At 43.1% G+C, this 19,043-nt stretch overlaps 4 protein-coding genes across 5 annotated transcripts; 2 read left to right on the forward strand and 2 right to left on the reverse strand.

The window, feature by feature from the left end:
* Positions 1 to 385: 385 nt before the first annotated feature.
* On the reverse strand, positions 386 to 3,501 carry trpt1 (tRNA phosphotransferase 1). Its single transcript, XM_070962264.1, has 7 exons — positions 3,305 to 3,501; positions 2,941 to 3,022; positions 1,799 to 1,968; positions 990 to 1,167; positions 846 to 902; positions 634 to 744; positions 386 to 522 (listed from the first exon to the last, which is right to left on the reverse strand). Exons 1-7 carry the CDS (start codon positions 3,377 to 3,379, stop codon positions 500 to 502), a joined length of 696 nt encoding a protein of 231 aa, XP_070818365.1. The 5' UTR covers positions 3,380 to 3,501; the 3' UTR covers positions 386 to 499.
* A 36-nt stretch (positions 3,502 to 3,537) lies between these two features.
* On the forward strand, positions 3,538 to 10,355 carry zbtb3 (zinc finger and BTB domain containing 3). 2 transcript variants are annotated; one of them, XM_070962262.1, is made up of 3 exons: positions 3,538 to 3,614; positions 5,982 to 6,817; positions 7,432 to 10,355. In XM_070962262.1, exons 2-3 carry the CDS (start codon positions 5,985 to 5,987, stop codon positions 8,507 to 8,509), a joined length of 1,911 nt encoding a protein of 636 aa, XP_070818363.1. In that variant the 5' UTR covers positions 3,538 to 3,614; positions 5,982 to 5,984; the 3' UTR covers positions 8,510 to 10,355. The 2 variants fall into 2 exon arrangements, with proteins under 2 accessions (XP_070818363.1, XP_070818364.1); XM_070962263.1 differs by lacking the exon at positions 3,538 to 3,614 and adding an exon at positions 3,863 to 4,011 and having other exon boundaries at positions 7,432 to 10,349.
* Positions 10,356 to 10,409: 54 nt separating this feature from the next.
* On the reverse strand, positions 10,410 to 12,433 carry rnaseh2c (ribonuclease H2, subunit C). The gene is made up of 5 exons (XM_070962265.1): positions 12,365 to 12,433; positions 11,688 to 11,842; positions 11,127 to 11,239; positions 10,840 to 10,959; positions 10,410 to 10,658 (listed from the first exon to the last, which is right to left on the reverse strand). The coding sequence occupies exons 2-5, from the start codon at positions 11,839 to 11,841 to the stop codon at positions 10,635 to 10,637; spliced, it is 411 nt and encodes a 136-aa protein (XP_070818366.1). The 5' UTR covers position 11,842; positions 12,365 to 12,433; the 3' UTR covers positions 10,410 to 10,634.
* Positions 12,434 to 13,248: 815 nt separating this feature from the next.
* Positions 13,249 to 17,791, forward strand: LOC139331425 (seipin-like). Its single transcript, XM_070962889.1, has 10 exons — positions 13,249 to 13,337; positions 13,983 to 14,255; positions 14,367 to 14,445; positions 14,540 to 14,683; positions 14,804 to 14,839; positions 15,715 to 15,849; positions 15,954 to 16,051; positions 16,357 to 16,486; positions 16,633 to 16,714; positions 16,807 to 17,791. Exons 2-10 carry the CDS (start codon positions 14,005 to 14,007, stop codon positions 16,950 to 16,952), a joined length of 1,101 nt encoding a protein of 366 aa, XP_070818990.1. The 5' UTR covers positions 13,249 to 13,337; positions 13,983 to 14,004; the 3' UTR covers positions 16,953 to 17,791.
* The last annotated feature ends 1,252 nt before the right edge of the window (positions 17,792 to 19,043 follow it).

Consider the following 19,043-nt stretch of genomic DNA (forward strand, 5'->3'; position numbering starts at 1 on the left):
TCTGCATCCTCTGCTTTCCCTTTGTCAAGTGATGACCCACAGACACAATATGTTCTCCATTTAAAGGCCTGACTGGTTGCTGCCAGCAGTCAGTGTTTGTAACCAGGGTTATGTTTTATTATCTTGGTGGCCAATGTGCGCTATTGTTTATGTAGCACTAAAAATGCAATAGAGAAAAGACAGCCTCCATACTCATAAATGAAAAGTGACATTTGCCAACATAAGATGGCTGAATTGTCATATAAAAATAAAGTATGCATCCCTAAAGGCACCCCGATCCTTTCAGTAATGCCAAAATGAAAAATGTACCTATTTAGTCCCATTTAGGATGATTTCTGAATGGATTCTCACACTGCTGACAAAACTCGCCTCAACAGGATGCTCATGCCAAACAACAAGTGTTACCAGGGGAACTAGAATGAGCACCAACCAACCATAGGATGCTAACACAGTCAGGTGAGTCCTGCATTGGCCAATGACAGAACCGAATCCTCTGCTGCTACTGCAGTGGCAGGATGCTCCCTGTAACACAGGCCAAAAGTCACCTCAGTGAACATTAAGTGTTGGTCTTCAATCCAAGTTTCAACAGAAAATAATCTAGATTGAATGAATCCATGTGATCGTTTTTCTTACTTGTAGGTCTCAGTCTCAAGGCTCGGCTGAAGTATTTGGGGAGAAGTTTTCCCTCTGCGTCGCCTGCAGTCAGCAGCACTCCATTTTCTGACCTGAAGAACTCAATGCCGTCTGTACAGTCAGATACACACACAAAACACATGTAAGAGAGAGTCGAAACATGCAGACTGAACTGAGCGTATTGAGTAGCAGTGATTAGTGGCTCAGCTTACCAGCGAGAGCTTTGGGGACATCAATATACACAGCGAGATCACAATCTTTCCTCATGCCTGGTGGGACAATGAATCACACTGTAGAACCTATTTGTCTACATTTTCAGCTGGCTTCTCTCTGTCAGGCACACACACACAGCTTACCGCTGATGACACCATCCTCCCCCGGCAGGCCTGGTGCCAGGTGGATGTGTGTCCTCTTCATGCAGCTCAGGCCCTGCTGCAGGATGGAGTTCCAGTTGCGGAGGTAGGAGCCATGAACGGCCTCAGCAGGGCAGTCTGGAGAACCAGCCAGGACCGGTTTCAGCTCCAAATCCATTACCTGGCCACAGCGAATCAAACAGTATTAACACAACATTTAAAACTGGATGTGCACTGGAGGTTTTGGACCGGACTGAAATGTCATACACAGAGACTAACTAAAATGCCTGTTAAGGAAAATCTGAGTAGGATGACAATTTCATTGCTTAACTAGCTGTGAGGATTTTGTGAAATTTACAATGGGGGGGAGGATGGGTGGAGTGACTGAGGGCAGGATTGAAATCCAAGGCTGAGGGAAAAACCTTAATACGCTTTACTGCACTATAGTCCTGGTCCATTTCCTGTTCACACTGACAGCTTACAAACAAATCACAACAGGTTAACATGAACAAGTATAATAACTGGGCAAATGAACCTGAGTTAGTTTTAACTGATCCAAAGAGGTTAGGTGTGACAGCACACTAAGACATCACTTTTCATTTATCTAATTCACATGGAGATTTATCATTGTAGCTGGTCCACAAGAGAGGAAAATGTTTCAATTTAAAAGCAGGTGTAGATTTTACATACATTGACTATAGCATCTACTCAGGGGGATAATACACTCTGGCATGCTGGTTTGTGGACAAAATTAAGTATCCCCCTCTCAGTGCCACATATCTCTTTCCAGGAAGAGCTCCTCAGAGATTTACCTGCACTGAATGGCCCTGACTGGCTCGAACCTGCAGGCGGCCGTCCACTGGGTGGGGGCGAAGCTTAAAGCGCTGTTTGTCATTTGTGGCCACGACTCTTTCGATGTCTTCCATTGAGTATGAGTGGAACTGCGGGTGAGCCAGGAGTTCCTCCACAAACAGGAAGCCATCTATGGTGATAAGAGCTGTTACGGTTATGGTCACATCTCCACAGTGGATTTTCTCTCATGGACTCTTTGCCCTGCATGCTGCCTTGGAATTCATTACAGTCTGCATGCATTTTGTGAAACACTGAACACAAATGTCGGTATGAATGACGCAGAAAGGAAGACCTCAAACTAACAGTCACCATGGTAACTTACAGCAAGATCACATGTTCAGTGCAGATGTGTTCAAAATGTATTTGTCAAACACCTGTTGAGTGGGCAAACATGAGTTATTATAAATGAAGCAGCCTAATATATAACTTCAATATAGTTAGTTTAGTGAGGTATACAGTTGCAGAAGAAGTGCTCAGATCTTTTATTTAAGCAAAAATAGCATTCAGTAAAAGCAGTCATTATGCCTAATGGCCCATTTCAGAATCATATATTATAATATTGGATTATATTATTATTGATTAATGCTTACATGACTCCACTGTTGCAGCTGGCAAAGGTGAGATTATTTTTAATGCTTTTTATACTGCTAGGTAGTTTGTGAATTTCCCCCAAGGGAATAATACAGTCTTAACCTATAAAAATACACCTGGAATAACCTGGAAAAATAATACATCACACTGTAATTGATATTTTGTATTATCAATCTGAATCTGTAAAGTACGTAAAGTCATCACATAAATGCATTAAGTGAAATATTTGCATCGGAAAAGCAGTGGAGAAATATAAAGAAACAGAAAATGGAGAGACTCAAGTAAAGTACCTCAAAAATGTACTTAAGTACAGCACTTGAGTAAATGTACTTAGTTGTTTTCCACCACTGCCAGTGTGCAGCCTTCCAGTATGTCTGTTTGAACCAGACTGACAGTGAAAAATAGCCCCAAATCTGACGTGATCATAGGTAATGATCTGTTGAAATGCTTTAAACTCTGATTTTTAGTGACAGTGAAGGAGCACTTGTGTTTCTCAGACCAGACCGCTCACCTGTACCCAGCTGAAGACCCATCTGATTAGCTCCATGCCGAAGAGCATAAGACATGGATTTAGACAGACGGACATCCCTGTCCTGGTAGAGGAAAACGCATTACTCATTACTCATAACACACACACACACACATACACAGAGAGAGAGAGAGAGAGAGAGAGAGAGAGAGAGAGAGAGAGAGAGAGAGAGAGAGAGAGAGAGAGAGAGAGAGAGCTATAGTTACAGCTCAGCTCTGGTTTAAATATAGGATCTTGAAGTTACCATACAAGGCAATTCATACAGATGCCTTGACAGTCAATACAGGGGTGTTCGGCGTCATGAGATGGGGCAATAATCCCAATTTATAGGGCTGTAATCTCTCACCTCTCCACCACGATTCCCTCTCCTTCTTCTCCCCCCTCTGCCTCCTCTTCCTCGTCTATCACTACACTGTGCCATCAACTGATCAGCTGTACTGGTTTCAGTTCAGCGAGACGTTACAAAAGACTGCACACTTGTGGTCAATAACCCACCGTCAACACGGGTGCACGCTTTCACTTCCTGTCTGCTCTCGTGCTCCGCTCATAGGTGGCACTGTGGCGGCGGGCGGTGCTGCGGTCCGCTGGCACCACAGAGGAAAAGCTGCATTTTTTTTTTGTCGTGGAAGAAAACACCACTCAGGCAGCAGCTGCAGGTAAGAACTGACTGATCATATCCACGAAAAATACGAGGTATCTTGAATTTTAAATGCTGTGGGTTATTTCACGGTAACTTACGACTCATGTACAAAGCATTGCCGTCACTGGAGCCCGCGGTGCTTGAACTGCACAGAGGCTGAGCTAACTTGGCTAACTAATGTTAGCACTGTTGAGCTCGAGCTGCTTGTTTATCTTGTCGCATAACTTGGTCATTTAGGTCATTTGTGGTCCTCTGATACACGAGGTGCTGCTCGCCATGTTTCTGTCTCACCTGCATGCCATCATTGGCCGCCTTCGTCTTCACCGCGTCTCATATTAAGATTCAGCTCCTGGACCGCACTGCCCGCGGACTGAAATCGAGCTTGTCACCATGGAAACGTAACGTAAGACACGGTAACGGACGACTCTCAGCACTCAACATGAATGTTACAACAGTGTTCCAAGTGTTGTTCAGTGTCGCAGAATTACAACAATTTTTGTTATCCCCAAAAAAGACTTTTTTTTTTTGTTCAACCACATTAACATTTCATTTGGTCCTATTGTTCAGTCTCAGAATGCTATTGGGTCATACATTTGTATATAAGGCCTGCCCTCAGGTCAAGAAGTCACACAACCTCCAGATTTTCGAGAAAGCATAATCCCCTCAATTTACTGGATTGGATTTATCTGATTGAAGTAAGTAAAATGCTTTAAATATTTTATTTGTGTGTGTTTATTACAGTGTCTAGAACATTTCCATATGTAGTAATTGTGGAAAATGTGCCTTACATTTTATTTAGAGCTTGTTTTGTAATTGTTGCAATATTACAGCGTTGAGTGAATGTGGTAGTCAAAACAACCCTGTTTTGAGAGGAACTTCATTTCATTTACTTTCATTTACTTATAATGATTTCTAACCACTTTCAACACTCAGTATTTTCCTGTTATCAAAGAAATCTGCCCTTTGTCTTGGCTATTGATAAGAAAATCCATCCATCCATTTTCTATACAGCGTATCCCTTTCGGGGTTGCAGGGGGTGCTGGAGCCTATCCCAGCCGTCAGCGGGTGAGAGGCGGGGTACACCCTGGACCGGTCGCAGGGCACAAACAAACATCCATTCACACACACACTCACACCTAGGGACAATTTTAGTTAACCTAATGAGCATGTTTTTGCTCTGTGGGAGGAAGCCGGAGTACCCAGAGAGAACCCACACATGCACAGGAAGAACGTGCAAACTTCACACAGAAAGGCCCGACCCGGGAATCGAACCGGCAACCTTGTTGCTGTGAGGCACGTGCACTACCACCGTGCAGCCCTTGATAAGAAAATGTTCCTATCAATTCATAGTCAAAGCAGTTGTGGGGATGCTTGGGGGAAGGCTTTTTTTCCATTGTTCTGGAACAGGTGTTGATGTTCAGGAATGTAAGTAGTTGTTGGAGGCTACCTGCATACCTATTAGTATGATAATCATAGTTTAAAATTTGTCAGCCATACACTATTGTGTGACCAGTTAAATGTGTGAATAGGTTACCTCAGTGCAATGTGTAAACACTTCATATTGAAATAGGATTTTATCAGTCCCAATACTGATTTTTCTGGTTCTGGGACAAAAGCAAACCCCTGCAAATGAATCCTTAGTTCTGTATTGTTGTTTCAATGGTGAGACTCTGCTCACCATTGAGCCCGATGTTGCAATATCACAACATTTCTGTAAAAACTTACAAAAATATATATTTTTTTAAAAAGACACCTAATTTTCAGCCTCAAAGGCCTCCTACAACAACATCTTAATGGTTGAAAATTTTTTTTGGTGCTTTTCTATATTTGGGTTTTACAGGGTTAAGAAAGAAACAGGCCGTCTTTTCATCGGTATTCTGCTTTTAAAGAACAAATTGTTAACATGAAGCGTTTATCTTGCAAGGAGCTTCCCAAAAACTTGGATGGGAGAACCCGGATGGACGTGGTGTTGCTTGGTGTCGCACTTAATTTATTGTGAGCTGCGTTACACCTTTGCAAGGTTGCACCGATTGAGTCAAGTTTTATTTGCCAAGCTTGGAAAATTAGTCACAATATATTCTCTTAATGTTTTCGTGTAATTTGTATGTGTAATGTCACATTTATGCACATGGATGTACATGGAAAATGATAGTCTGTCTTGTAAGCACGTTTTTGTTGTTGGGCATAATTTAGTTGATCTGAATGTTAGTTTATATGAGCTAACTTACATCTTTCCAGAATGACGTTATGATGGTCCATTTGAGTATTTATCAACAGTCATTTGAAAATCATGATTGCAGCCATGCCAGTAGCACACGCAGTGATTTCAGTGACATCAACATCGTCTCTTTGTGTCCCTGCCATCTCTCCCTGTGCTGCTCAGGTGATGGAGTTCCCCCAGCATTCCCAGCAGCTGCTGTCAGCTCTGCGCTCCCAGCGCCAGCGGGGCTTCCTCTGTGACTGCACCGTCCTGGTGGGCTCATCCCGTTTCCTGGCTCATAGGGCTGTTTTGGCCTCCTGCTCGCCTTTCTTCCACATGTTCTACTCAGACTCTCCAGGGTTCAGTGGTGGAAACGGCACCAGCAGCTCTGTCACACTCGACAGCGACATTGTCACATCTGCTGCCTTTGGCTTGCTCTTGGACTTTGTCTACGATGGCGTGCTGCAGTTGGACGAGTCTCCACCAGTGGAGGACATTTTGGCGGCTGCAAGCTTTCTGCACATGAATGAGGTGGTGAGAGTATGCAAGAGACGCCTGCAGAGACGAGGGCCGCTGGCCGAGGCGGACAGCACTCGCTCTGAAGAGAGCACTGGTGCAAGGAAGGCAATAGAGACAGGCGGGGAGGGTGGGGGTGATGGTGGAGCTGAGCCTGTGGGAGCCATGGCGGGAGATCACTTGAATCTTGTCGCCACAGCAGCGCCGCTCTCATCAGTATCCATAACAGCAGAGAGGAGTCAGATGGAGTCTGTGAAGTCTGAGCGGAGGATTGGTGGAGGGTCATCAGAGGCACGAGTCCAGACTCCTCTGAGCCCTGACCTCGCTGACACCACACAGCCAGGCATGGATGCCCCTCCTCAACCCCCGGGTGGAGAACTGGTGCAGGGCCTCATTGTGGGCCTGTCTGCCCCTGCCTTGGAAGGCTACACCAGGTTGAGGACTGGAGGTCAGGGAGAGGGTTCAGCCCTCTGCAGCCCTTGCAGCACCACTGAGACATACAGGTAGGGGTCTGCAGTAACTTTTAACTTGGGGGGAGGGCACTCCAAAAACATCAGTGTACTCTAAATATTATTGGTGGCCACTGTCTTTTGATTTAAAACTTGCTTTGAGCTCAAAGCAGAAGTTGAATAGGACATTAGAATCACAATCAGAAACTCCATTCAACAAGTAAATGTTGAAGGAATTTGTTTTGGTGTAGATGGATGCACAATGAAATTAAAAGGTAAGAAAAGACTTGTCATTAGCCATACAACTCCCATGTTGTCATAAATTCTGTCTTCTGAATCTGTTTTTTTTTCTACACTTTGTTAGCCTTTATTTCTTATCTGTAATTGCAGCCTTGTCATGATATCATTTTAAGTGTGAATCAAGGTAAGTTTTCCTAAATTCACATGAGAAAGTAATTACTGAGTCAGAAGTTTCCAAGATTGGTTTCTTAAACTCGACTCTTCTCGTGTGTTGAAAGGATTTTAACACATGAAAAATGTAGTTTGACTTTAAAGTGCATTCTACTCAAGCAGGTTGTTCATCCGTACCGATACACATTCTTACAATTTGTTGTTACAAAAAGGTTTACAGTAAATCTTCCTTTCTTTCTTCTGCTCACCGGCCACAGCAGCAACCAGCAGCCCTCCTCGTCTTCTTCCTCCCTGGTGCCAGTGAGCCAGGCTAGTGGTCGGTCAGTGGTTGCTTTTTCCCAGTCAGAGTCCAGCTCCTTGCCCAGCACCCATCAGGACATACCCCGACTGCCATGTGATGACTCTGTCAGGAAGCCATCAGACACTGACCACAGAGGTACGTCAGGCGGAGGACAGCAAATGGTCATGTTAATCCAAGCATCAGCGCTAACCTCACACCCAGAAACAAACCCAATGCACTCGGCTCCAGAGGGTTCGCTTGCCCAGATTCGAATCCAGAGTGCTGTGACACTCCAACGCCAAAGCTTGGACTTACACTGTGCTCAGACCCAAACCCTTGAGGCTCCTGAGGGGGACACTGGAGCTTCACACGCTTCTAGAAATGAAAGATCTCACCGTCTTACAGGCAGAGTGAGGACAGACGACAGTGATGATGGAGCGAGCGTGAAAGTCAAAGTGGAGGCCATAGTTATATCTGATGACGAGCTGGAGGAGGAGAAAGTGGACGGCGGGGAGAGACAGCCAGTGATGGAAGTAGACGACGACTTTGAAGATGACATCCAAGAAGAGGAGCTGAACAGCCCGCAGTTTGTCTCCCACCCGCAGGGCCTCTCACAAATGACCTCTCATTCAAATGACTACTCCTTCCCCCTCTCTCCTTCCTCCTCCTCCTCCGGCGCCGGCCCTTCCTCCCAGGACACTTCGTCCTTCGCCGCCTCCCTCATTCCTCCGTCCACAGCTCAGCATCATTCAGACCCTCCTGCCTACTTCCAGGACTTCCAGGACTCTATGGGGAACTTTGTGGAGGACGTCCCCACTTGTGGAGTCTGTGGGAAGACTTTCTCATGTACATACACACTAAGGCGCCACGCCATCGTGCACACACGTGAACGTCCGTATGAGTGTCGCTACTGCTACCGGAGCTACACACAATCAGGCGACCTTTACCGACACATTCGCAAAGCTCATGACCACACGCTGCCGGCCAAACGCAGCAAGGCAGACGTGGATCTCTCCCTGCCGCCGCCACCTCCACCACCTCCTTCTCTTAGCTAACACACAAACAGACCCACTGTTGTATTTCTATTCTCATACATGCATACATACATACATAAACTTTTCCTTAATACCCTAACTTGAATTCTGCCTTTAAACCTAAATTAAGCAAGGCGGCAACTATTTTCTGGATTAATCAATTAATTTAATGCCAATCACAATTTCCTAAAGTGGCACATTAGCCCAGCAAGGGCATTTAAAAATACTGGTGCAGTTGCTGCGAGATGTTCCACCTCTCAACTCAAACCATCCTGCTCGATTTAGACAAATATTGTCTTAATATTTCTGTATTTGCAAACACCCTGCAGACACTGTGGTTTTCTGTTCTACTGAGGACATTTGATCCCACAGAAATACAACTCACACACACACACAGAGTAAACACCAGCACCAGGCAGTGATATCAGCCCTCATTCATCAAACTAACAAGCTGTGTGTTCTTTTATGTCCGGATGGATGGATGGATGGATGGAAAAAATTCCAGTTTTTTACCATTCTTCATACGTCTGTATGGGTATAAAAACGATCCTAAACTTCATTATTGTGAAATGATTCAAGACTTGTGTGACATCCTACAGCTAGTGTTTGTTTTATGAACTTAAAACACAAATAAGGGAAAGCTGCTGTGTTCGTTTCATCCGTTACATCAGACTTAATGTGTACGGCTGCCTTCTCAGTGTGTGACTGTGCCAGCAAAGTTTGACTGATGTAAATGTAGTAGCGTTGTGTCTAGTGTTTATTTATGGGATGAAAACATCAGAACTGTTGACTTAGAAGCAAATACCTGCTCAAATGTTGAAAGTAGAATCAGTTATTGTCATTTTATAACTTGTAACATAAGCCTTTCCTTACATCAGAACAGATGTACACAGTATATGTCTGATGAAGTAGGAAGTCAGTGGTGCCAAATGGCCTTTGCCCTGTTTATTTCCTTCATCTCCTTTTTCAGACGGAAGTCTTTGATTAGGACTAAATGAGGCAACTGACCCTGAAATATCAGAGTGGCAGCTATACAAACTGATTGAATACAGCTTCATCGCTGTAGGATTGTGGGTGTTACTTCCGTCTCACATGCGGGAAGCTGAGGTAAATAAAATCAATTTCCCCTTGGGGATCAATACAGGAATTCTGATTCTGATTCTGAATTCTCCAAATGACAAAGAAAGGTGCTTCATTTCTCCTCTCCTTAAGAAACAACAAGACAGTGCATTACAATACCATGACATGCCCCACAATTTTCTGCTCAGGCAGTTTTTACCTGACAAACCATTTTATTATATACAGTAGCCTACTGTAAACTCAGTCAGATTCTCTTTGCACTGTGGCCATCTTGTCCTAACTAGTGATTTTTGCCACGTATTACAAAGACATCACCTGGCATTTTCCATCAGGTTAATTAAAAATTGTTAGCAAAGGAAAACGGGTGTTAATCGTTCACCCTCCAGCCTACATTCCCTGGTAGGACAGCAGTGGAAGTGAGGCAGGAGTGAATACGTTAATGTGTTTGCACTGCTTCCTGACCATATGACCTTACCTTTCTCTTGTAGTATGACAGAATATTCAGTATGAGCACACGTTGACACATGCAGTAACTCTGCCTTCTCTTTAAATGTTTGAACTGAAATGTTAAATGTGCCTGAGTGACTGACACTTTTGGAATTTGTTGTCCTGCACCATGTTTGATAGTTTCTGTAGAATGAAAATCGACTAGTGTTGGTATTACCTTACACACCCGAGAGTTTTACACTGGATAGTCATCAGGGATAGTTGAGATCATTTAGAGAGTTTCATGGTAGCCAGCGTGCAAAATGTAAATGTCACCTTGTGAATAAACACTGTTCAGTAGAAATAATGTGTAATTATTGCTGTCTTTGGGTGATATGACATAATGCACAGGTCGGTCAGTCGATATTTTATTTTTCTTTATTTTACTACAAAAGAACATCTCACAAAAATATAAACATTGTGTCTGTTACTTCTTGCTCTGCCGCAGTAACACATGACTGGTTAGTATTTCTGACATCTTTTCAATGACTGTAGCCACAAATCAGCAAACTGTACAGTTTTTTCTTAACACGCTGAGGTGACACCAACCTCCCGCCTCTGCAGGTCCTTCTGTTTGTCCTCAGTCTTCTACTGAACCATGGATCTGTGAAGAGACAAAATATCAGCTTCCATCTTAGAAATCTGTCTGCCTCTGTGCCCTTTTATTTCAAATAGATTTATTCATAGTAATTAAACTGAAAAACTTACTCACTTACTGGGTTACACGTAGTCTTGTCTTTAACTCAAATCAGCCTGCAAAAAGTAAATAAATGAAAGATGCTCACCGCCTCAGCCAGCTCAGGCCAATCCATCGCCATCACAATCGTGTCGTCTGAGTTTGGATGTGTTTCCAGGTTCCAGTAGGTCAGCTTGTCAAATACAGAGGACAGCTTCACTGTCCTGTCCTGGACACACATACACACAACACAGCTTAGCATCATGTACACACAGCAAGGACATCCTCACCCACACAACTGCATGTCTGATGTTATGCCCCTTGCAGTCAGTGCTTTGCCTTATGCTTGACGGGATGCCACTGCTGGTCAGCGTTTCTGTGACCTGACATGTTTACCTCTTGGTCAGAGCCGGGCTTGTTGATCTCTTTCAGCACCAAGCCAGTGTAGCCCTGTGGACAGCTGAGCTCCTGCCCCTTCAAACCACGCCCTCTGAAGGACACCGTCTTCTCTGAGATGGAAAAAACACACCAAGGATTGTTGTTGGAGGCGGTTTTGGCCCTCACTAAAAATGACTGTGGGATAAAACTTAACATATGCCTTTTTAAATGTGGTATTAACTGAAGTTGTAAATTGTTAGATAGATGTTAAAATCAATCATCAAATCATATCATGCTTAAGTATTTTACAAAAGCTGTAGATCATACATTTGGCATGATGATGCCGTTATAATTGATTGATTGTAAAGACAAGTAACTTATCTGTTCCCTTATCATGAGGATCACAGTGGAACAGATGCGCATCCTGAGCTGAACTAAAGAACAGGTAATCATGAGCGAAAAAACTATTTCTTCTGTGTTTTATCTGTTTTCTGTGAACTGCGAACTGGTTCAGGAGCAATGAGTGCCAGAGGAGAGGCTTAAAAACACAGTAACAGATATCAAACACATTGAGGGCACCTTGTTTGCCATCTTTTGTGGTAGCACTTAAGTATTGTGAGACCTGGGCCGGCCCATCGTGTTCAATCTCACAGGGCATCAGGTGGACTGGGGCTTGCTGTGCCTGACCCACAGAGGACAGCTGAACATGAGTAACACTTGTGTTACAGGACATCCTGCAACCAGAAGACAGAACAGGACAAAACACGTGACTGACAACAAATCACACCTTGAACAAACACAGTCTTAGTTGTGATGAGAGACAAAGAAAAGCTTGTCTCTGAAGTACCTGTTGGCTCCAAAATAATTTATTTATATATATATATATATTTTTTTCCATCTAGAAACGATAATTTTTAACTGCAGTTGTCACTATAGGTTAGGTACCTTTGATTTACTAACTGTAATTACAGCACAGGCAATTTGTTAATATTTATAATGAAAAATATTTTCTGAGGGCTTCTCTAACGACGTTTTTTGGGGATGAATATTAGTATCAGAAGCTGTGTATTGTTGAATAACTGCTTGTCATCATGCTGAAGTTTGGGAGCTCTGATAAACAAGACTGACTTTCTCCAAAATAAGCAGCATGCCTCCCTTTTTAGAGATTGTCAGATTCTCAGATTTTCTTTAACGTCACTAAATGTGTTTTTAAATTGCTTAAATGTCGATTTAAGAAATATAACTTCCAGCATTACCTTTCAGTAGTTTTCCAAACGTCTATGTGAAATGAAATGTAAAATTCGACCTTTTCCGGTTTGCGCCTGTCGCTGCGTATGATTGGACGAAAGCTTCTTCTTCTACGCTGAAAGATATTTTGGCGGGTTTTTTCTCTGCCGCCAGAGCATGCCTCCCCCTCCTGGTGAGAGATTATTTTCCTCCCCTTTTTTTCTGCTTTTCTTAGAACTTTTGTTAACTCGTTGTTTTTTACCTTCCGATACTGAGCCACTATCTTTCGTTTTAAAGTGCCATCAGTACTGAGGTGTGTTTAATTCACAGGCCTACTTGATGATTCTTTACATATCTCGTTTTGGACTTTTTTTTTTTTTTTTTTCAATGAATATGCCTGTTTTGCATGATTTCTTGCTTTGTATATGAAGTATATCTGGCAAAGTTTCTCAAAGTATCTGCACTTTCATGTATCCATTTACCATCTCTAAATATTCTATTCAAAGTCACAGAAATTTCTGTACTTTCCTCCTGTTATTGAAGAAACTGTCTATGTTTTTAATTTCCAAAACACATTCGTAGCACATTTAGCAACAATGGAGAAAAGCAATGGACACAAAAGCAAGAAAATTAAACATGCAACAATGACTAGGCAGAATAGATAAAAGTATGTATAATACTCTAAATATAGGCTGCCCTTGAGGTGAAATTATCATCCAACTTCATCTAATCAATCAGTTTTTAACAAGTGCCAAAACCAAATAAAGCCTTAGTCTGTTGTCAGTATCATGTTCAGCACTAAGAACTCTGTTCCAGTTGGCAGCAGCGTCTCTCTTCATATGGGATGGGCTAAAACCTGTCCAATGGCAGCTTTTTAGGAGCTAAGGACAAGTTATTGTTGTTTTCTCTTCACAGCATTTCATCAAGACTGTGTCAAGCTGTGGACCAACAGACTTCGGGGAAAGGAGAAGTGATTTCCTAACAGCTCATAGTTGGCCAGAGGTGAGTATTTTTAGAGCAAGACAGAGTACTGTTGCAGGCATGCTGCTGTTGTATACCGCAAGGACATTTTAATTGGACTGCCTTCTTGAAATGCTGATCTGGATGTTGAGTTAAAAATGCTTTAGTATCCCCTCACTATTATTACCGGTATAACTCTTGCTGATCTGGAAATCAGTCTTCGTGTGTTGAGCAAGTTGCACCTCCCTTCCTTTTCATTCATCAGTAAATATAGAAGTTACATGAAATGAGAAACTAATAGCTTAAATTTACAAATAATGTCCACTGAGGAATAATGATAAATATCATTAATCCACCAACATTTTCACACAATACAAATTGTGTTGAAACAAACTGAATCCCATTTCTTAATTTCTTCGTTGCTTCTTCTCTACATGTAATACAGAGTGCCAGTTGACACAGTTTGGAGTCATCTGATATGAAAGGCCTCTGCTTGTGACTCAGATTGGACTTGGTGGTTTCACAGCTCTCAGCACAATCAACGTGGTACTTGTGTCTTATGTTTCATAAGATCAGAATATCATCAACCGTACTGAATTTTCTAAAATGTTAAACAGACAGTGCTTGAGACCCAGATCACTTTTTGGATGACATTCAGTTGCATTTACCTTGTTTTTTTTTTTCCAGTTTTGCAGCTGTTACTGGTATCATGGATCAAGAAAGCTATTTGCGCCCAGGAGATGATGCAGAATCGTCAATTCTCATTGGTCGGGCCCTGCTGAGGCTCCAGCATGGTGTCATCAAGGCGATGTTACACATTCGTCAGAGAATCATACAGAGCCTTGTTGTGTTGTCCGTTGTCTTCCTGCTCCTCTGGATCGCCACCTTTTTGTACGGGAGCTTCTACTACTCCTACATGCCCAAGGCGGCCTTTTCCACAGATGTGCACTATTACTACAGGTGTGTATGTGAAGTCCTGTGAGCCTCGTCAGATAAACACAGACGTTTGTTATTGTGTGTTGGATTCCCTCTTTTTTGCTTTTACTCAGTCACTCACATTTTGGTCTGCAGGACAGACTGTGACTCTCCTACCTCTTTTTTGTGTTCTTATCCAATGGCCAACGTCTCATTGATGAGGAACAAGAAACATGTACGTATGAATGTGTGTGTATGAATCTCTGTCTGTGTATTAAACATTCATCTATTCATAGAAGAACTGTAATCTTTCTAAAATGCCTATTCAGGTGCTGACATTCGGCCAAGCCTATAAGATCACTCTGCAGCTAGAAATGCCCGATTCTCTGGTCAATCAGGAGCTGGGGATGTTCATGATCAAGGTAGCCTGTTTCTCCCAGGATGGAGGTCCGGTTGCCTCCTCTGCTCGCACAGTAAGTTGCACTAAGATTCGTTCAGCTTCTGTGTTGCCACATGTGTACATACAATCAAATAACGCTTCTAGTTCCTGCAAACTGAATTGACTCACTCTTGCATTGCTGTGTGTCTCTCAGGCAAGACAACTGCTGTCCGCCTCCAGCTCTCGCTTTGTGAGTACAGCTCTGACACACAATAACCTTTTAATCACACAGCCTGGTCAGGGCCAGATTAGGGCTGCTTACGCTTGCTGCAGAGCGCCACTGCAACAGAAGGTGATCTCAGGTGACTGAGACGTGCACGTGTGAGCTAATGACTGAAACAAACACACGGTGGGAGTAAAGCTCTTTCAGTTTAGAAGTGTAAAGGATGCCATCACTGAATTCAGTTACTTCATTGAACATTACAATGTTTTTTTTTGTGGGTGACCATAAAAAATACATTGTAATGCAAACGTGTGCAACAGTCCTTTAATACTTCTGAAGCCTGACACCGTGTCAGAGAGGTGTTGATATGGTACTTTTTAAGCCTGTATTTTGTGGTGTTCGTGTGTTGGCTTTCTTGTGTATTCTTGCACCTTGATATTTACTAATTCACCACAAAAATACCTTATTTGAAACACTTTCCAGTCAAATCCACTGCCACAGCTTCAAACCTTACCATCAAACTGAATCAACACAGAACATGCCAAATTCAGCCTAAACAAAAGCTGAGCTTTGCAGAACTATTTTTTATTTCACGTAATGACGTTATGCAGAGGGTTGTATTTTTTGTTCAGTGAAGTGATGAACTCATTAAAAAGAGAGTCCACTGAGATCAGCTTTTGTTGGCATTCAATAAACTGAGCACACAACTCAATCAGTTATACAGAAGGTGAAACCTTTGCATTCATGACAACACCTTTCCTAAATATTCATCACTGAAAACATCTTCCGTGGTTGGGCTATCCATCATTTGTAAGGAAGAGCAGATCATTCATCTGCCGGGGACTGTGTGCTGTGTTGTTGCCCCTGCTCTATATGTGACTGTGTTGTCCTGCCCTGGTCAGACCATGCTGCGATACCATTCAGACCTGCTGAGGTACCTGGGAACGCTGCTGTTCCTCCCGGCCTTTCTGAGTGGGGTTGCTGAGCAGAAGCAGGTGCTGGAGGTGGAGCTCTTCTCAGACTACACCGACGACCCTGTGAGTCCTGCACTGCTTCGTGAATGTGTTAGCATGTGTGAGTGTGCTTGAATAGAAAGCTTTTGTTGAAGTCTACCTATGGCTTTCTTTCCCTCCATGGACAGTACTCCCCCTCGACCACTGCTGTCATTGAGATCTTGTCCAACAGGGTGCAGATCTACTCATCTCACCTCTACATTCATGCTCATTTCACTGGCATAAGGTAAGAGTCGGTGGCATGGTGCACATGCCTACAACATGAAACTTTAATAATAACAGACAAGAAAAGTAAAACCTTAAGCACAAAGTGAGGTTTGTATGTCTCCAGCCACACATGGAGCCCACAGCAGAGTAAATACAACACGTTAAGATGTTTTCTCTGTGGGCCGCTGAAGGAAATTATTAACAAGCACCTACTGGTGTAAAAGCAGGAGTCAAAATTAGAAAAATGGGACAATAAAGTAGCCTTTTCTAACAACTCATCACATCAGAATTACTGTAAAGACTGTTTTTTTCTCTCTTTGTCAGATACTTGTTGTTCAACTTCCCTCTCCTATCTGCCCTTGTGGGGGTGTCCAGCAACTTCATCTTCCTCAGCCTCCTCTTCGTCCTCAGCTCCATGCGGCTGCTGTTGAGAGTGGAATGGGGTCCAGAGCAGGTGAGACGAGAGGCCCATTACTGCACACAGTACTGAATCCGTCTTTAGCTGCAGGGCTGCACAGAGTGAGTTACTACCAGATTCCTCCGAGGTGTTGTATAGCTCTGACTCAACAAGCTCCGTGGGCTTGTTTTCCTTGTTTACAGCACACAACAGATGGACTGCTGTCAGATAGGGAGAATAACATATACAACAACCAGCAAGAGGAGGAAAAAGATGATGCTGCAGGTACGAAAACACAGGCAGGCAGAATTTCAATGTTATTCAAGTTATTTGCATCAGCCACTTGGTACTGACTACAAGGGTAAATTCCCTGACAGGTGCTGCAGAGCTGCTGGGTCCCCTCCAGATAACCCCAACAAATCTAAGCCAGGAGCAGCCCCACTTGCACATTGGCGATGGCATAGAGGTGCATAACAGACAGATACAAGGTCAGAGTGAAATAAATGAAACAGAGGCAGCCTGAGGCCATTAACAAAGGAGAGGGAGACAGAGTAGAGCAAGATGTGGGGATGAAGATTGAAGAGAGATACTATGTGGCTGAAAATGAACCCCACACACCACTGACAAATAGACTCGTTGATGACCTGAGTTGCCCTGTTTGAGCTATCTCACATGGGTGTTTCAGCTTTAATGTTAGAACCCAGTGATTTATGGGATTAACTCATCCCAAACTTTACCATTTCATACAAATCTCTCATTGTCATTTTTATTACTTTCATTCCTTGAATACACAGGACATTATGAAATAAATCACCATATGAATTAACACAATCAAAATATGTAATGGAGCTGTGGAATAATGAAATAATCATCACCATGAATTGTTATTTCAACCTGTTTCTTTTCACAATGTTTCATTTCATTCCAGAAATACATTCCTTTAATTCTGCTTGTATTTCATATCCATTTTTTATTTCACATCTGCCTTTAATCTGAGTTTTAAAAATGTACTTAATCATTTCACATTTTCATGGTTAGATCATATATTGGAACTGTAATTATTTGCATTAATATATATTTCAGAATAACCTATTTATTTATGTGCCACCTGTTTTCCCGTTTTCCTGTTTCAGCTATGAAATGTTAAGATTTTGGAGTAGTCACATTAAAATGCTAACCCGTTTGCTACTGGAGCAAAATGTAGAATTCTGATTAAAGTGCACAAGGAAACCTGTCCATCTCTTTTAACTACACAAAAATATCTTATTGATTGAGTTTTAAACCACTATGTGTATTACTTGGCTGAAGAACACACTCCGTTTAAATGTCGCAATAAAAGCTATTAAAAATTGTTTATCAGTCTATTTGTTTAATCTTTTGTGTAGTCACAAAACACCACCCTAAAACACTTCACCAACAAAGCACACGCTCATATTTGGTGGGAGGACACCTTACTCTATTTCCAGCCTGCTGTCTAACACGCTCACACCTGTCATTCCTGGATGTCCCCGTGGCCTGTGGCTCTGAAGCTTCGGAAACTTAATAACGTCACTGCATGCAAAATATTGCAGCGGCAGGGAGAATGAGACAGGGGTGTAGCTCGGTGAAAGGCGCAGAGCTTTCTATCACACAGACCTAAAGGGGAAGACACAGGTAAGGCAAGGTAAGCTGGACGCATACAATCATTTGTAGTTTTAATACTTCTGAAAGCTTAGAAATATTGCTGAGGCCATGTTAGAGTTTAGACTTGTAAATGCATTTCCTTAAACATATTCATAACGGTGCATCTCTTGTTAACATTTCCTTGTTTTGTATAAGCACATGCGGGCCCATGGAGCAGAGTCACCGTCTACTCTCCACACTGGACTCAGACATGGATATGAGAGATGATAACCACATGGAGGGAATGATGATGGAGACAGAGAACATGCAAGCTCCAGAAAATGACTTTTCTGACAGACTGTCAGATGAGCCGCACCGACAGCTGACAATCAGTGACGGGCCTTCCAGCAGCAGCAGCAGGAGGGTCAGAGGGAGATCCAGACCCAGACTCCAGTCGACAAAAAGTTTCCCCCCTTACAGTCAGTGTATAGGAGGACTCGGAGATGATAAAGAGGGGGACTGTGTGCTCAATTCAGCGTTGAGCATCGCTCCCCATTCCTCTCTCAGACAGGATGACATGATGAGGGATGACAGGAGTGAGTTGGCTCTAGGCAGAGACAGAAAAGGGGGCTTTGAGCTGAACGCGAGATGTTCAAGGGATGAAGTGAAGGCCAAATGGAGGATGAGGAGGAGGGGAAGGTTAGGGGGGAGCAATGAAGTTGATCCAGATGGATGGGAGAGCACAAGGTGGAGCGGGAAAAGAAGGGTAGAAGAGAGTGGAAGAGAGAGGGAGCATGATGACAAGGATGGGGAAGGGGGCACAAACAGCGAGTGGAAACACTGCAAAGGCAGAAACTCGAGTTTGGAGATAGAGAAAAAAGAAAAAGAAGATGAGGAGAGGAAGAGATCTCCTATGTCAGCTGTAGAGGGAGAGAACGAGGGGAGCGGGGAGACCCCAGAGGAAGAAATGGCTGAGGAGCTTCCGGAAATGAGAGAGGGTCCCGGAATGCAA

The sequence above is a fragment of the Chaetodon trifascialis genome, chromosome 5 (assembly GCF_039877785.1).
Source record: "Chaetodon trifascialis isolate fChaTrf1 chromosome 5, fChaTrf1.hap1, whole genome shotgun sequence".
Classification (NCBI taxonomy): Eukaryota; Metazoa; Chordata; class Actinopteri; order Chaetodontiformes; family Chaetodontidae; genus Chaetodon; species Chaetodon trifascialis.